Below are 19,204 nucleotides of genomic sequence, written 5' to 3'. Positions count from 1 at the left end.
TGTGCAGGCAACTTAATACAGTCACAACTGTCACTGGAGATCTTTCCTTGACTGCACAAGGCCCTCATTCAGGCCTGGAGCAAGATGTACCTTTCATAATGTCATCTGGAGAGCTGTTCTTGACTAGTGACTGGAGATTTTATTTGCTAATGGTGACTTGGGCCCTTTAAAACTTATTTAGGTATAAGAGAAGAATTCAGAGGAAATTATTCTCTGCGTAGTCTTATGTGTTCACTTCTGTGTTGAGTAACTTCTCAGTCAGAGGCAATATTTTCCCATCTCTTCTCCTATCTCATTAGCTTGTATTTTATGTTATCCAAGTACTAATAATTTACAGATGCATATTTACTGCAGGCACACGGACAGACAAAAGATAAGAGAGACATATAATGAAATTGGCTTATACTGATAATATGTAACTGAAATGACTTCTGGTAAGTTGGCAGAAATCAGCCTGGCAAAAGCCTACTCACTCAATTTGGATTTTTGTGAGTTAGCTGAAATTTGCACAAACGGTGCCATTGTTCTTCAGGGTACAAACAAAATAGTTTTGCTGATCAATATTATCATAGGTATTACAAGATTAAAAATAAAAGCAGCTTGGGGCAGTTGCACACTAGATGGCTGAGGGAATGTGTAATGGGATTTGGAGCCTTTCACCTTGAGTTTACCACTTAGAATTCAACCCCAGGTCAGGAGTGAGATGGTGAGAAATGAGCTTTCATTTCTCATACTCTTCATAAAAACTGGCACTAGAAAGCCTCTTAACTGGTGCTTTCAGAAGAAACAGTTAACTTACATGCCTTGAAATGCAACTTCCCAGCTGTCCCAAGCCTAGCCTTTCCATAACTAAGCTGGAGAATGTTGGCTGGGAGTCTGCTGTTCAAGTGTCTGGTGCTTAGAGCGTTAGTTATTGGTCATTCTTGGAGACACATAATTACTTTACTACCTGCAGACTGTGCTACTGAGCTGGGTCCCTCATGGAATTAGCCTCTGTCAGAGTACAACAAAGCCTGTTTGGGAAGGTTGAAACCAAAAGTAAAAGACTAGTGTTATTCTGGGTGAAAGATAAATACTTGGGAGAGACAGCAGCACCTTGCTGAGAAAGGTATCCTTTGGCAAAATTTGGGTAGTGATTGGCCCACTAAGAACTGTCTGGAAAAGGAAACAAGTCTGATGTGACAAAAGAAAGGGAAAAGAATAAGAGGAGATAGCTTCTAAGAAATGTTTTTTTGGAAAAGCAGGAGCTGCAACAGCTGCCTCCTGCTGCGGGATAGGGATCCCAGGAAAGTCTTCATGTCAAGCTGAAGAGCACTGGCTCCTGTGTGGTATTTTGGAAGTTTCAGTAACCAAAAGGAAGAGCTTAGAAGGGAGACATTATGTAGAGAGAATAAACACTTTGAATTCCTTGAGTTAAGAGGAGAGAAATCATAATGAAATTGTGATATAGTGCAACTATGATTTTATTTATCAAAACCGTTAGTGTGCCTTTGTGCTTGTGGGGTTTGGTTGGGGATTGTGTTTGCCTGGTTTTTAATATCAGAAGGATAAATGTGGCCTGTGCATCACATCAGACCAACCTGAGTTAGGCTTTTGAAGGATCTACATGGTGGTGTGTCATTAAGTTGGACTTTTTCTGGGCCCAAGTGAGGTGTCTGGTGTTCAGATGGTATAAACTCACTGAAATTTGGCTTGCGTACAGATGCAACATTGGATTTGAAACACCTTTAGTCCAATGTGTACATAATGCCCTGGGGCTCTGCATCTGTATGCTTACAATGACAGTGATATTTCTGAGCTTGATTTAATATGTTGACTTTCTAATTCTTTTTTGGGTACCCTTGCATTGTTGAATCCCATTTGGAGTTAACATCAGGTTTTACTGGTGGAAGCACTACAGGCTGTCACTTACAAATAAGCTAAGTTTACTTGTAAAGTCGTTGATTGAATGGAAGCTGCTAAGGCTTTTGAGAAGTAAATCATTCAGTCTTGTATTTGTTGCTCAGTGTGGACAGTAGTAGGGGGTGAAAACACAAGTCCTGGTGCCATATTCTGGATGAGAAATGATTGGGGCACTTATGATTTGGTCTGTGTTTCACAGGGATACTTACATTAATCCTGTTGTAAGATTTCAGCTAGGGTCTCTAAGGCAATACAACTAAAGTAGTTTAAAAAAAACTTTTTTTTTTCTCCAGAAAACTTGGACTTCTTTAAAGAAAACTCCAAACCTTTTTGTTGCAAAACTTTATATTCAACATACCTGCAATATTGCGGTAATGCAGTCTGACACTTAAAGAAAGCATGTGAGCCATGCCTGTAATGCACTGTGCTGTACATGTCATGGGACTTCCTGAGTTTGGTGTATTGCAATAGATGTGTTTAGTGCAATCCCCCCACCTATAAACACTTTTCACAGATAAGGCAATGTGATTTAAAAAAAACAGTTTAACAGATGAAAACTAGATTTCAGCTGAGATTTTTATACCCCTCTGCATTTGTATACCTTGGTAACAGTATGTGCTAGGGTGCTTTTTCATTTTGCTGCCTGATCACCCTGGACAAATATACTATTGTCCAGCTATACAAATATACTGTTGACGTCCAAAGATGTGTTGGATAAAGCAATTACTACACTGTTGAATTTATAGCATCATTTTAGGATAAAAGTATTATCCAAAAGCAAATTACCAATAGCCCTAAACTTGGTGAGTAAAGTTAAATACTTGAAGGGGTGCTTTGAGATGTGGAGATATGATTTGGTTTGTCAAAGGTTCTGAATTGAAGTGGTGGTTGCAGGTGACAAAGACTTACAAAATCAAGGCATTGAATTGGTTGGTTTTGTATATATGTAGTTTTAGGCTTGAAGAACCTGAGGCAGGAACCTGCCACTACTGCACTAAGCATTGAACATACCAGATGATCTGTTTTGCACCAGAAGCCTAACTCTAAACACCAAGGTTGGGGTTTCTTGACATCACTGATAGCTGTCAGTATCACTTAGGATCTAGTGGGACTGAGAAAGATATGTTCGTGTTTGTTCAGTGGTGCTTTAAATTATTGATACAGTCACAAAGAGTTAAAAGTTGATGAGTTTGTAACATAAGCAGTGTTCACAATTCTTCCTTGATTTTGGCATTGGGATTTTGATACAATGAACTAACTCTTGGATTTGGATTGGCAAGCTGTGTATGACATCTGTGTGACATTTCTCTGTGCTCCAAGTGCATTCTAACACACGACAATGAATGTGAGATGTTAGCCTCCCAACACATGGTCAGTGGCAGCTCTGCTCTTTTCCAGTGTAATATTATCTCTACCACCTGTTACTTGGTTCTCCCCATGAACTCCTCCTATATGCATCGTTATTAATAGTTTCGGGAAGAGGCTTCTTCAGGGCTTTGCACATTAGTAGAATGGTGCACTTGCATCTTAAGGCTTTCAGAAGTTGTGAGACTCTGGGTGGAAGATAGAAAGAAAATGACAAACCAGGAATTCAGGACAGGCAGTACTTTGCCCAGAGCAGCCATCTGCAGAGGGGTGGATCGGGGGAATTGCTTAGGAGACCTTTCCTGCCAATGACGAATATATGTAGTAATTTCTTCCCCTCAGTGACAGGCAAGCTGTACTGGTCAAATCACTGTTTTCCTTCCAGTAAATGAATTATACTTTTGTGGAAGGGGCTGAAGGGGTGGGCTGGAGACTGCTGTCCTGCACTTGGCTTCTCTTCTGTACTAAGCAAATCCAGTCAAAACAGCAGCAGTGCAAATTCCCCTCGGCACCCTGCCCTGCCCACTGTATGCCTTCAACCCTGACCTAGCAGAAACTGCCTGGAGAGCAAGGAGATGGTTATTTAGTCTCCATGTCCATTCTGTCCTTGGCACTTCTGAGGCAGCAAACAATACAGCAGTAGCAACAGAGATTTTTGATCTTTGCATAGTTTTTTCTGAGAATGGATCTGACAGCCCATTAATTTCACCTGCAGTCACCAGCACCACCTCCTAGCAGTTGTTATCTTATGTAAGGGGACTCTGTCAATCACACTTCTTTCACCAAAGTTATTTCCCACAGTGTTCAACAGTATAGAGATTGTTGGCAGCAAAAAGCAGATTGAAAGACTGAATTGCTGAGGGAATCTGTCTGCTGGGTGTCAAAATAACACAATCCCGGATGGCTAGCTACCCATACACAGCTACCCATACTGTTGGCAATGCCTTCTATCTTTGGCTAGCTCAGAAACTCTCCTCTTTCCCCCTTCTTGGAGGCTGAAGCTGCAGTGGCACGAATTTTGGACTGTTCTTAAAGAATTGTTCAGCATATGCCTTTCCACTGACCACATGGACCTGTGTGCAAGATATCAGCAAGCTATGGTTTCTCGTGCCATGTAATGCCATTTGGATTCTTGTCCAATCATTGCTTTTCAAAGTCTCAGATAAAGTGAAGACTGATTCTTAAAGGTCACCTTTCCCTCTGTAAAGAGTTTCAGAGAAATTTTGATTCACAGCCTTACCCTAGTGGGAATGAGGCCTTTCTTGGTAATCAGTTGTGAAACTCACTCCCACCAAAGATAAGACAAAAATCTTGGCTTAATATATCATTAGGACAGTGTACAATGCCAACTTTACTGAAAGTGTTTCTTCCTTGGGGCTGCAGAAGTTTAATGAAACACTTAAGCTCATCATGGCTGTTTTCAGCAGATCTGTTAAGAGACTTGGACCACTAATATGATTTAAAAAAGCAAAAGTAATACTAGCTTGTTAAGGGTTATTATGCCCTTCCCTGAAGAAAATCCTTCTCATAGGAACTCACAGGAATCTAGGCATGGCAGCCATAGCATTTTTATATGTTAAGTTAAAAGCAGTAGCTCTCTTGGCCATTAGAGATCCCATGATGTGCAGTATGATTTAGTCCTGGTGCAATCCTAGGAATTTTAACTGCATCCGTTAGTGACTTACCTCAGTGTTCAGTTGATGTTTAGAAGTTAATTTGGCTATGGCAGATAACAGTGTTTTTCCTCAATTTTCTGCCTTATCTCTCTTCAGGAGGTAATCATCTCCATAGAAGGGAAAGCTAACAGGTTGGAGTGCCACTCCTGAGTGGTTCTTTGGTCTCGTATTCATGTACATCATTGCCATTTTCAGTTTACATGAATAAACCAAGTTGCAAATAATTCAAAGGCAGATATGTATGTGCTAAATAATCTCTGGTATGGGGGCAGTAACTTCCACAAAAGAGTGGGAACCAGCAGCTGTAAGTGAGTGAGTAGTACTTACTAAGTACAGAGTATCTGTCTGAGGTGCTGCGGCTCTATTCTGCAAATGTGAACTGGAGCCCTCAGCTAGCTGCTGCTGTCATTCCCTGGAGTTGCTGAAATTCCATGTTTATGGTGACAAAAGGAGGTGGGCACACAGCCCTTGTTGACTGACGACCCTAAGACATCTCTGACAGTGCTAGCCCATAATATGGGATCTGCTTTAGAATAAAAGGTGCAGTGTAAACATCAGGGAGTTCCAACATGACCCCCTTGCTTCACTGCAAGAGGGCTTTGAGTAACCTGAGTGTGCATAATGTTAGTGAATGGCAATGACTGCTTAATTCCAACAGTATTACCATAATTTTGCCCACTGCCAAATAGTTTAACATCTAATTCATCATCATTAACTAGTTCTGAAATTCTGCGGTCTGGTCTTTTGATGGGAGACTTGCCAAATTGTGGAGGCACCTAGAGTGGCTTCTTAGGGCTAATGAAGCTTTTCTCATGAAGTGGAACTACTAGTACCTTTCTGCTTTGCCTGATATTGACTGCACTTATTTTTTAATTTGCCATGAAGAGTTAAGGGGAATGTATCCTTAACTTTACTAATGAGACCCTGAAAGTGTTTCTCTAGGTCTGCAGTGAGGGCCTCCTCTCTGTTTATCTAGTAGTGGTCCGACTAAACTTCTGTGGTCTTGACCCTTTGTTCTTGATTCAGTGGGACAATTTCTTTGGAAAAGCGGAATTGGGTCCTTACATTGTTTATCAGCCCCAAGGGAAATAGCTGAACATTATTGTGAAGGACTCCTAGCCTAGCTCCTCTTTGGAGAAGGGAAGGAATTCATTTTTATTCAGACAGATAGAGTATGGGACAAATAAACAATACAGTTACTTGCATTGACATGTAAATGAGTATTACAGTAACTTAGTAAAAACCTAAACCAGGATAAAGTAGCATTGCTACTCTCCAATACATGTACATCTGTGGTGCAAAAAAAACCAACTGTAGTGGGGAAAAATTAATAGCAAGGACTTCAGCATGACCATAATAATTCACTTGGCAACCTGAATTATGATTAAGTGTGGTCCTTATCCCTATTAATATGTGTGCTACCAGGTTAAAGCTAGCCTGGATTTGCCCACATACACTACTTCAGTGTAGACAAACCATGGGAGCATAACACTGCAATTACAGTAATTTAGGCGGTAATGACAATGTAAACACTTCCAATCTTCTTCTAGCTGTTGTTTCCAAGTTTTGTGCAAAAGTTTTCACTACCTCAGTGGTGCAAATGTGGATGATGTAAGATGATTTTTAAAAAACTTTAAAGTCAAACTGTTTTACTGATATATTTTAACACATGTGCCCAAATCTTTTATCAGCTCAGTGACCAGGCAGAAAACTATGGGGACAAAAAACAATAAGTTGTTAAGAGAAGTCAGGAACCTATTGAGCTGGGATAAATAGGTTTGTGAAGCTACTTTCTCAGGAGAAGCAAACATGAGAATAAAATAATTGCCAGCTTTGTACAATTATCTCCTGATAAATCAGAGGATGCTCTTGAATATATAGTATGCAGGAGATCACAAATTTAGGAAAACATAAAGGGGTAAGTGCACAGCTAGTGTAAACTGGTATGAATGTATTATGCATGTAGGGCCAAGCGTATTCATGAGGGTTGAAAATCTGTCACTACTTTAGAAGGAGGGATTCTCCTTAAAAGGGGAAGTCAGAGAGAAGGTGGCAAGCCATTCTGACAAATGGACCTTCTTTCATCCAAAATCGATGGTGAAGATGGTACAACTGTTAAAGGTTTTTGTAGAATCTGTGGGAAACAACACAGTCATTTTGATGAGTGATTTGTGATCATGTATTTAAATACTGTGCTGTTATGCTCTCCATTAAGAGCAGAGTGAGCAGAGTAAAAGCTGTATGTCCATCCCTAATGCTGCTAGTGTTGATGCTAACATTGAGGCATTGTGTCATCTTGCCTGGACCGAATCTTTGTCCCACTAGAATTATCTGAACGCTACAACTGCTAGCCTAGGAGATACCCCATGAGATGTATTGCCCACTGTACTTCATGAAAAATCTACCTTAAATTTGTCTTTCACTAGCTTCTGAGTTTGTACTTAAAAAAAAAAAAAAATCATAGTAATTGGATTGTATTGGTTTGTTTGCTTGGATCTTCTGTGGCATTATTTATCTAACGCAGATGGTAGTTTTCCTCTAGGTAGAAATATGTGTGCTCAATGGCAACAGTGGCAGCAGTGCCCCAGTGTTGTGCTAAGTGGAAAATGGAACTGGATTTTCTGAAACAAATGGGGAGATTTTGTTTTTATTTCCTTTACCACCTCCTCCTTCGCACACCTGAATTGGCAAGTTAACAGCCATGGGAATTGGATTGAATGGAAATACTGCACATTATTACATGGCTGCTTTTCCTGCTAGTGCTTTTGGCATCACTACTGGCAAAATGATGAATTTTTCTGTGACAGTAACTCTGTGTGATGGGAGCTGCTGGTGAGTGTTGTGGTACAAAGATGGCCTGGCCCAACTGTCTAGGGGCAAAACATTTAACTCAAAAGGAATGAAAACAAAGCATGGCTTCTAGCAGGTTGCTAGTTACTGCTGTAGTTACTCAAACCCAGCATTCACTAGAACAAGCAGCCCTGCCTTCTGCTTTCCCTATGGCTGCCCATCCTCACAACATGTTCTTTGTCTGAACACATAAAAGTGTTTCTGAATCAGGTCAGGGAACTGATCCCACTGAGAACCAGCTGAGCAATTCTCAGTGAGCCTTGTAATAGGGCTACAGAAGCATTTGTGTCAGTACAGGAAGAATGGGGAGTCACAAACTGCTTTGGGACAATGAGACTGCTCTCTCTCGGCATTAGGACCAGCCTGGTATTATCAAACTACAACTCTGAGGTGCAGTTTCCCAAGAGGCTCAAGCCAACCTGGTAATGTGTTGCTATCAAACCAGGAAAAAGTCTTTGTGCCCTCAACTTTGTGTGTCTTCTTACCTCTTTCAGCTCTGTGGGGATCCAAGTGAGCTTTATTGTCTGACTGAAAAGTAACCCACCAAAACCACAACAAAATTTGTTTTGGCTGGGATCAGCTCTCTCAGCTGGCTAACCATAGAGTTGTACAATTGCTAATGGTGGCACAAAGGCAGCAGCAAGCTTGTGTGGCTACAGATGGGGAGAAGGCTGAACTGACACTTTCTAGATTGACTTAAACCTCTTATGAAATTGCTACTTAAGAGAAATAAGTAAATAAGAAATAAGTATTATCTCGTGGCAGAGAAGAGATGGGTATTTTGTATGGCAAAGAAAAGGGGCATTCATCATTGAGGCAGTCCGATTCCAAGGCTAGCATTGCTTGTCCTAAGCCCTACTCTAGATCTCAAATAAATCTTCACTGACATTGGCTAAAAAAGCAGTGCTAGAATGGCATCTAATGCAGTCCTATTCACACTGTATCCTCTGTAGCAGGAATACACTTTCTTCAGTTTCTTGTTTCCCTCAGATCAGCAGGAAGAATAGAATAGTCTGAAGTAGCCTATGGGAACTGGTCATTGCTTTTCTGCTGCTGTAAGCTAGCACCTGGGCTTGTGGAGTACAGAGAAGCTCTACCCTTTCAGTTTTGAAAGGGAGGAAGTAGAGCTGGGCTTTCCCACACACCCTTTCTCTTTTTAGACCTTAAGGGGACCACCTCTTTTTTTTCATAAGTGTGGTTTGAATGACCCCTGGTGGAAGCTTCACACAGCCAGGATTCTTAGGAGTTAGGTCCCAACATGAGGCTTCAGCTGGCCAACCTTAGGCACCCACATTTGAAAACTGGCTGCTAATGAAGATGGGTTTATGTTCGGGTGGAACTGGGCTGGATTCGTCTGCAACCTACATTCCTTATGTTGCATTCTGTCTACTTACGTTCTTCATATCGTAGCACCTGAGCCGCGAGTGTGTGTGTACTCACACTCCTCCTTTCTGCTCTGTCTCTTCCCCTTACCTGCACATCCAGGGTGGAAAAGCTTTATTACAGTTGCTGTATCCCTTATTTTTCCTTCTTATGAGGCAGCCCAGTCTAGCCTGTCTGTTGCATTGCTCTGTCTCCACAGTGCCCTCCTGTCTGCTTTCCACATGCTCTGTGAGTACCTCCATGCTGTCCTGGCACAGTTCAGTTGTGGTAAATATCTATCAGCTAAGGCAAGGGGCTGTGTCATGTATTTTTAATGTTAAGAGGATATTCCACCAGATTTCCCCAATGTGTGCAAATTCCCACCACCATTTTCTGAAGCAGGAACTGGATTTTAGTGCACGCTCCTCAGATTTCCCCTGCTTGCTTGATGCACATTGATCTGCTTATGGAGCTTTGGACCTTACAATCTTGGCTACACAAAATCCCTTTAGGTAATGGTGAAAAAACACTACAACCATCTATTGATAACCATGTGTTTGTTTTGCTTTGTTTTTTGGCAGGCTGATTTGAACACCAATATTGAAGATGAATCCAGATCTTTCTATGGTGTTTCCAGCCAGTATGAGAGCCCAGAAAACATGGTCATTACCTGTTCCACCAAAGTGTGTTCCTTTGGAAAGCAGGTGGTTGAGAAAGTGGAGGTAAGGACCAGACACCCAGGTGCAAGGTTATCCCTGGCTGCTGTTTTCTAATTTCAAGTATTTGCATCCTGCGAATGTCTCAAGGCACAATATATCCCATGCTTGTTGTCAGGGAGATGAATGCCATAGATTATGATTTCTGAGACATACAGGTATAAGATTGCTGCAGCCTGCAACATGGCCTTGCCTCAGGACTTCATTGAAGGTCTGGTGTACCGTCTGCTATTTTTTTTTTCCTTAAACCTCAGTTTCTGAAGACATGCAAATATGTAAGACTCTCAGCTCTGATGATTCTCTGGGTTTCTTGGGGGAGCAAAGAAAAGCTAGGAAACCTGGACCCTTGGTTTGTAGTTCAGAAAGGTGAAAGCAAATAGGCAACACCTCACTCTCATCCATGTTTTTAAACAGATCATTTATAGATATAGACTATAGCCACTAATTGACTGTAATAATTTACATACTATAATCTTTTGATTTTATGAGGCTTATCTTAGTGTTTGTACACTTACACCTTGAGCAACAGTGGAGCTGCATAATTATGCATATATCTGGCACGAAAAAAATTCTTTCTGATGCCACATTTAGCTGCTAAGGTTGCTGCTCTGACGTGCTTCCTGCTGCTTTTCCTCGGGGAGCCTTTAGATGCAGTAGGAGTGGCTGTGTGCAGAATACCAGGTGTTCTTGTGCCAGCAGTCAGTTCAAGCTACATGCTTCCCCAAGACCTGTCTCCAGCCATATGATAGATGTGCCTGAAGTCTGGTTATGTATTTGCATAATGGGATAGATAGGCCAAAGAAAGGTATCATGGTGCATAGAAAAGGAGACCAAGCTCTTGGAGTGAAAAGAAGTAATGGGCATTTAAGAGTCTGCTGTGACATGATAGAATCCAACCTCAGCTTCTGTTCAAAGGAAGATGAAATATACAGGAGCCAAAATGTGAACAAAAAAGCCCCCCTCTGTGTAACATTGGCCGCACCCTCTCCTAAGGGGGAGCAGAGATACTACGTTGTCTCTCACAGGTACCAGAAGGCTTTAGTCCTTTCCAGCTGTGAAGCATCCTGAGTGTATGATTACCATCATTACTAGGAGCTTCCTGGTCTTGCTAAAGCAGCAGTTTTTAAATTTTTCAGTTTATCCACACCTAATATTTTTCCAGTAGAGATGCAGACCATAGCATAACTGACAACTGGTCTGCTCCTCTTAGTTACCATTCACAGCTCCTTGGCAGTCTGCTGCTCGTAAATAGGAACCCACTGTTCTAATGAAAAAGAAATCAATCCGAAGAAATTAGAGGGCTCAAGGAGACTGACTTTGGAGCGAAGTACTGTAGAGGAGTGATTAATTAGCTCATTACTGTTCGTAAAATTACTTGAAAATGCCATTGTAATTTTTCTGTCCTGAGTTCCTTTATGTGATTAATGCTACTAACATTACAACATTAGCTCCATATGCCCTTTTTGTGTTTTACATTGCAGACAGAGTATGCACGCTATGAAAATGGACACTATTCCTATCGCATTCACCGTTCCCCTCTCTGCGAATACATGATAAACTTCATTCATAAACTCAAGCACCTTCCTGAGAAGTATATGATGAACAGTGTGCTGGAGAACTTTACTATCTTACAGGTGGGACTTTCAACTGTTTTTGTTGGAACTTGGAAAGCCCCATGCAGGAATTCACTGTTGTGAGTCAAAGCAGATTTCCTTTTACAGCTCAGCAGCTAATTGAACTTAGTATCTCTCACATGTATTGTACCTCAAGACCATTTATGGAGCTCTAGAGATAGTAACTTATGCAGAGAAGCAGCAGAAGAATTTGAGAGGCTTCAGTAAGAGAGGAAAAAAAGGAAGGATAAAGGGAGTACTTATGAGGCAGAGAGATAAGGGAAGGAAAAGGACACAAAAGTCAGTGAAGGAAATGCTCATTCCACTATTGGATGAACATTGAGGTCCTTTCTGTGCCCTGGCCCTTTTTGCAAGGTAAAAAAATCCCAAGAGCACTGTTAAGTGACTCTATAACTCTGGCATGGGAAGAATTCTTCACTGACCTGGTAGGGAAAAAAAAAGTTTTTTTTTCAGGACCATCCTGAACCTGGAAAGAATATGGAGGCATGTAAAGGAAGGGGCATGTTGGGGGAAGCTCTGTGACATCTTCATGAATCACTGCAACCTGTAGGTAGGGCAGTACTACAAGGCTACAGCAACTAGATTTGCATTAGTGTCTATGTTATACCAGAAGCCTTTCCAGGCTCAGATGCAGCCTAAATTGGGCAAGAGGGCAAAGACAGCCTAAAAGGTGGATTTCCCTAATGGACTGAGTTCTGTGCTCGCCTCTACAAGATGCATCACAGATCTTCACGCAGAGAACCTGAGGTTGGGTAAGTAGAAGAGATGCTAGAGGCTATATGAAAGAATGGATATAAAGTGGTCTTCATTTCATCCTCTGGAGATCTTGTGGGACTCCAGGCAACTCGTTTCACTGCTGTGGCTCAGGTACCTCAGCTATAAAACAAGGCTTTAATGTCCTCACACTACGTTAACCTTACACAAAGTTAATATCATACTTCACAGGGCTTTAGAAGGCTTTACTCTTTCATGTTTGTACTAAGATCTTTAGCATCTGGAAGAAGAGTATAAATGTTAAGAGTTTTTGTAGATGAGGAAAACAATGAAGGGGGCAGGGACAGAGAGATGGAAGGCCTGTGTGCTGTGCTGTAATCTTTACTGTAAGCTGTAACTGCTTTCTGCAGGTTTCATTCCTCAGTCAGGCCAGCTCTTGCTATAAGTTTTATGAACAAAGTTATCATATAGTTACAGTTCCTCTGGGGCTTTATGTTTTGAGTAATCTCATGTCCTTCTCTTACCTCCTGTCACAGAGAGACATGTCATATGGGTGCTGGCACAGCCTTTTATGCATTGCATTGCAGTCTTGCTCCCTGAGCAGCAGGCTGAACATTTTCTACCCCCCACTCCCCACTGTGGAGCTGAAAAATGGTCATGCTTAATGCAAAACATGCTGCCAGTCCTCAGTCCTACCAAATTCTGAGGCAAGTCTAATTATATTTTTCTAGACCCTTTCATGAGCTTAGATACCTCTAATCTCACAGGCATGATTTATCTTGCTTTGCACTTTAGTCTGGATCTAGCCCTCCAACATTTCAGAGCTCATTTTTCAGACAAGACTGGTGCTTTACAACACCTGGATGTCTATAACTCACCACAGCCTGCAGAAGGAAAGAGAAGGGTTAGTTCAGCTGCAGACCTAATTGTAAAGTAAGAAAAGAAAACAGAGTAGACCAAAATCGGGCTGGTAAAGTTAATAAGCATTTCTGAAAACAGCTATTTTCTTTCTATTTTCACAAGAATGGTTGGGCTTTGGTACAGGTCAAGCCTCCAGCTGGTATGTTTTATTTCTGCAGTTGAGTTGGTGCTACTGCTGATAAATATGTACCTCCTCCAGCTGGAGAGAACTGCCTGAAGCTTTAGCTATGGCACAAACTCAGATGACAATAATGTGCAAAGCTGTGTAGTGTCAGAGAAAGGGAAGCTGATCTAGGAGCTCTGGGTACAACATTTTGCTTGCCCCTGCCATGTAGTGTAGGCAGTGCGTGCTTTTGAAACTAGGACAACGCTGTTCCATCACCATGCTGCTGACAATGAGTCGCATGGCAGAGAAGCTAAGGTTCCTGAGGGACCATAGAAAAATAAATGGAAAAAAGGAGCTTCTGAAAGAATGCTTTAGTGTAGCAGCCATCCTTCTCCTGACACCTCCAGTGTATGGAATGGGAGGAGTAATGGAGTCAAACCTATAAGTCTCTTGTGAAATGAGTTATACTCTATAATCCTCGTGGTCTGTATCTACCACTGACAAGCAGGAGTAGATGGAGGGAAAGAACTGTTCATGGCTGTGATATATCAACACATACATGAGCAGGAATGGATGTGCCACAGGAGGTGGCCTCTCTCTACCCAACAGAGGAAGAAGAGATTTTTCTGTGAAACGCTCGCTCTCTGCTGAAATCTGCAACACCAGGGGGTGGGGACTGGAGGACCTAGTGGACCTGCTTCCACTTATGTGGTCACTGCCTGGTCACAGCTTTCTGTTCTCCACAGTGAACTCTGGTCACCTCCCTGTCTCTTCACTGCACTGTAGTCCTGATGCTGCAAAAGTCCTTTGCTTGGGTGTGTGGGCACAAAGATTGGGGGTTGTGGTGGCCGAGCTGTGTATCATTGCTGTTCTTCTCTGTTCTTTGCCTATTACTAAATTTTTGCTTTATGTTAAATGTGTTGGAATATGTAAGCAGAGAAACAGCAGTTGCCATCTCAGCTTCTTCTCCTTTTCTGTCTAGGTTGTGACAAACAGGGACACACAGGAGACCTTGCTGTGCATAGCATATGTTTTTGAGGTGTCAACTAGTGACCATGGCGCCCAGCATCACATCTACCGGCTGGTGAAGGACTAGAGACTCTCTGCCCTGAGTCGTCCATGGGATGCATGTCTAAGAAAAAAGCCCGTGTTTGAACAACCCCTGCTCCCTCATACCAAACTGAAAAATAAACTGCAGATATTGTGTATTTTCAGAAAAGCACCTCTGAGCTGTTTTGTGATTGACAGGGTCAAACAAGTTTGTATCTCCAGGTTTGCACAACTGAGGAAAACAGTTGGAGTCAAGGAAACAGGCAAATAACTGCTTAAGGGTTTTACCACAAACAGCACCCTGTGGAATGTATTTCCCACAGAGCACACACAGGGTGTGAACATACACTTAAAAGGAGTGGTATGCACTTGGGCATACAGGTAGGGCAATGGCAGCAGCTGCCGTAAGTTTGACCACTTAGGAACAGCTTGAAAATATTCATGCTACATCTGGTCTGAGTGAGTGCACTCATGCATTCATTTGTAGGCCAACACATGCACAGATATGCTTACCATACAATTATATAGATGTAAGGTAGACATGTGTGGGCACATACACGTGTATGGGGATTGCACATATAACCTACATATCTGTCTGTCTAGATGTCCACCTTAGCAGGTGTGCAGTCACAGGCTCCTTCAACCCTCCTCCTGTTGGAGGCTAGATACTGTTTCCCTCTCTTCTGTGCATGATAGCGAAAGACCAAACTTTCTTTTGCCTTTTAAATGAAGTTATGCTTAGAAAATTGGATGTCAGCAGTTAGCACTGCTCAGGGAGCTAGACTCTGCTCTTTTCTTGCATGCCAGCAGAATACTGTTCGCAAGATCAAATTGTTCCACATGTTAGTTGCAGACAGTGAGGCACACAAGTATTGCAAAAAATGGCATTTGGCCAGCAAATGGCAGGAAAAGGATGAGAGAGAATAGTGAAAAGAGGTTAGCTTTCCATGTTTCTAAAGCAATCAAACAGTGTCTCTGCTTTACTTGTAAACTGAGGTTGCTTACTCAAGAGTCACTGAGAGGCAACAATCTTGGTCCCCACAATGCTGTGGATATGGGGGAAGATCCAGCCATTCATGCTGCTCTGAGGGGAGAGGTGGGTTGCATGATGCTCTCAGCAGCCACTGAGCAGGCAATTTATTGGGTGGCCAGGCACAGTCCTGTGGCACAGATTTGGATATATGGTGTTACATATCCTCTTTCCACAATGCATCACAACACCTTAGGAATCAACTCTCACACTTATTTCAGATATTTCTGTCCTTGTATTTTTGGCATAGAGAAAAGTACTTATGGGTATTTGAGGGATCTGAGATACTGTCAGAGCTCAAGGGTTTATTAGAATGCAAGAAGGTAAGGGCTTCAGCCACACACAGATGAAATTGTACTTCTTTCGAGAACTCATGAGCTAGTTGGTACTTCTACAGCTTTCAGTCTGCTGGTTAAGGGGCTCTGTGGATTCCATGAAGATACTGTACAATTCTTCCCACAGCACATGTAGAGGCCTGCAGACTTACATAGCTCCTCCAGCTTCCGAACCATCTTCTTGTCCTTTAAAGTGTTTTGTTTCTGTATTTGAAGTTGTAAGTTGTACTCATTTACAAGGTACTCCAGGAGTCTAGTCACAGATTGATGATTTTGTTTCTTGCACATTTAAATCTCAACTCCCTTCAAAGTTTATATCTTCTCCTCCTAGAGAATGTTCTTCCCATGTTTTATGGACTCAGCTTAATCCTCCAAGTACCTGAAGGTCTAAGTCTTCACTGTTTTTTTTCACAAGTGTCATTGAATACTCCCCATCCTTTCACTGAAATTCATGAAAAATGCTCAGCCGGCCACCTTCCAGTGCACCATCAGCATCAATTCTACTTAGTATATTAGATTGGGGGTGGAGGGGTGGGTGCCGGGGAGGGAGGAAAGGAGGGAAGATTCCCTTACTGGAACACATTCTTTTAAAAACATAATCTGCTGTTGTACTCAATTGGCTCCTCCAAACTCTTCATTATGCTCAGAGAAAGAACCAGCATCTCTCACATCAACTCTCAGCTCTTTCACTTCCATGGGGTTCTCAGGCTCCTGAGCTTTTCCCCACAAGATCCTTTAGGCAATCTCCTGCTTTAGATGCTTGTTTCAACAATCTAAGTTTTAACTAGCTCATCTTCTTGATTGTGTGCACAAGCTTCCTTGTGTGTTTCACTATCTGCTTTCTCTTTTCCAGCTTTAAACAAGTTCTGGTAAACACTGTAGTTAGCTAGACAATGGTAGCTTCAACCACTCTATGCAGTAGTTCTGAGGAAGAATCTGCTGATGCCTTGGAATCATGGTTTTATTTTGAAGCTGGTATTGAAAGCAATTGTCCTTTGCTAACTCATAACTGTAGAGAAAATGCAGTGTTTTCCTTAATGACTTAAATCTTTAGTATTCCTCTGGCTCATTGCTGGCTGATAGTATGGAGTTTCTTTCTCTGAATTGTTTTCCAAAGCCTGTGTAAAACTTATTTAAGCCTACAATGCTGCCTCTAGGTTTGTAATACTTAGTTTATGACCTTCAGATTCAATACAATCTTTTCTGATTCTGTGTTGCCACTGGGAGAATTGATTCCTTTCAAGGAATTAATATTCCAGAAACAGTAAAGAATGAACTATTAAATCTTAACTTATAAATCAAGTGATTTAGACAAGTTTAGCATGGTAAAATTTTGATATGGGACACGCTAAAATTTTTTGTCTGAAGCATGAGTTCACATTGGTCTGGCTGTCAGCAGCTGAATGCAAAGCAAATGACTAAAAAGAATGTTATCAAAGATGACAGATTACTGTGTTAACAGAGGGGAAGGAGTGTACTGAAAAAGATTAGTATAGAACCATTCCCTTTTAACATCATTAGTGGTCTGGAGGTAGGAGAAAGCAGCAGGGTAAATTAATCCGCAGATAGCACTAAAGGAGATTTTTGCAAACTGAGTATGTATAGAGAACTCAATTGACTTGAACACCACTGAAACATTAGGCTTGAACTGGGAGAATAAAGACTAAGATTCAAAATATAATTTGTAATGTCCTTAAAAGAGTAAGACAAAAATAAGAAATGAAAGTAAATTATCAGAAAGATAATAAGTGCCTGAGAGGTACATAGAATATGATCCAAAATGGACAGAACATTGGAACTAGTTGTCAAAGGACAGATGCATAAATATAAAACTTCAGTGACAGAGGTGGATATGAGAGTCAGATGAAAGTCTCATGGTTCTACCCAGTAATGAAATGGAGACATACACTGGAGGATGAAGTTTTTACTCTACGTGGAAGAGGTGATGCCAGGCCCTACAAAGGGTATTTTATTTCACCCAGCATGTGAGAAGTCCTGAGGCTTTCCATTTCAACAGATTTCAAACAGAAAACCAGAATATAGGCTACTTGCAAAGCCCTACTGAATGTACTTTGTATACAGGTACATTTTAGAACAGAAAAGAATAGAATATAACAGAAAATAATATAATATAACAGAATAGAGTAGAATAGAATAGAATAGTTCCAGTTGGAAGGGACCTACAACAATCATCTAGTCCAACTTCCTGACCACTTCAGGGATCACCAGAAGTTAAAGCAGGTTGTTAAGGGCATTGTCAAAATGCTTCTTAAACACTGACAGTCACGGGGCATTGACCACCTCTCTAGGAAGCCTGTTCCAGTGTCTGACCACCCTCTTGGTAAAGACATGCTTCCTAACATCAGGTCTGAACCTCCCCTGGTGCAGCTTTGAGCTGTTCCCACGCATGCTATCACTGGATACCATGGAGAAGAGATCAGCCCCTCCCCTCTCCACCTCCATCGCCTCAGGAAGCTGTGGAGAGCAATGAGGTTGCCCCTCAGCCTCCTTTACTCCAAACTAGACAAGCCCAGAGTCTTTGGCCTCTCCTCATAGGACATGCCTTCCAGCCCTTCCCACCAGCTTTGCTGCCCTGCTCTGGATGCATTCAAGTACCTTAATGCCCTTCTTAAATTGCGGGGCCCAGAACTGCACACAGTACCAGTACTCAAGGTGAGGCCGCACCAACACTAAATACACTGGGATGATCACCTCTTGTGACTGGCTGGTTATGCTGTGTTTGATGCACCCCAGGATGCAGTTTGCCCTGTTGGCTGCCAGGGCACGCTGCTGACTCATGTTGAGCCTGCTGTCGGCCAGCACCCCCATGTCCCTTTCTGGAGGGCTGCTCTCCAGCCACTCCTCTCCCAGTCTATATTTGTGTCTCATGTTACTCCATCCCCGGTGCAGAACCTGGCATTTGTTCTTGTTAAATTTCATGGCATTGATGATTGCCCAGTGCTTCAGTCTCTCCAGATCCCTCCGCAAGGCCTCTTGACCCTCCAGAGAGTCAACAGCACCTCCCAGTTTAGTATTGACAGCAAACTTGCTGACGATGCATTCAACTCCTGCATCCAGATTGTTGATAAATATAGTGAACAGAACTGTCCCTAGAACTGAGCCCTGAGGAGCACTGCTGGTGACAGGTTGCCAGCCAGATGTAGCCCCCTTCAATACAACCCTTTGAGCTCTGCCCTTCAGCCAGTTTTTCACCCAGCGTACCACGAACCTGCTCATCTCACAGTACCAAAAGCCTTACTACAGTCGAGAAAAACTACATCCACCACCTTCCCTTCAGCCACTGGGCGGGTGACCTTTCCACAGAAAGATATCAAATTATTTAGAAAGGCCTTTCCCTTACAAAACCATGTTGACTGTGCCTGATGATTGCATTGTTATTTAAATTCCTTTCAGTAGTACCCAGTATGATCTTATCCATAATTGGTTCAGGTTCTGAGGTTAGGCTAACAGGTCTGTAGTTTTCTGAGTCTTCCCTCACGCCCTTCTTGTAGAGTGGAATAATGCTGGCTAGCTTCCGGTCAG

General features: G+C 42.1%; 1 protein-coding gene across 16 annotated transcripts in view; it reads left to right on the top strand.

Annotated features, from left to right (window-relative positions):
• TEAD4 (TEA domain transcription factor 4) overlaps positions 1-14,465 on the top strand; it is a 56,354-nt gene extending 41,889 nt beyond the window's left edge. For 11 of the 16 annotated variants that reach the window (XM_075110125.1, XM_075110134.1, XM_075110117.1 and 8 more), the window contains 3 exons: positions 9,737-9,877; positions 11,353-11,505; positions 14,229-14,465. In XM_075110125.1, the coding sequence (XP_074966226.1) occupies positions 9,737-9,877; positions 11,353-11,505; positions 14,229-14,342 (408 nt within the window). In that variant the 3' untranslated portion in view covers positions 14,343-14,465. Of the gene's footprint in view, positions 1-9,736; positions 9,878-11,352; positions 11,506-12,755; positions 12,927-14,228 lie in introns of all 16 variants that reach the window. The other 5 variants (XM_075110089.1, XM_075110097.1, XM_075110108.1 and 2 more) reach the window with 1 other exon arrangement.
• The last annotated feature ends 4,739 nt before the right edge of the window (positions 14,466-19,204 follow it).

This window comes from Phalacrocorax aristotelis, chromosome 1 (assembly GCF_949628215.1).
Source record: "Phalacrocorax aristotelis chromosome 1, bGulAri2.1, whole genome shotgun sequence".
Classification (NCBI taxonomy): Eukaryota; Metazoa; Chordata; class Aves; order Suliformes; family Phalacrocoracidae; genus Phalacrocorax; species Phalacrocorax aristotelis.
The sequence above is the reverse complement of the archived record's forward strand: the minus strand, read 5'-3'. Positions and strand labels throughout refer to the sequence as shown.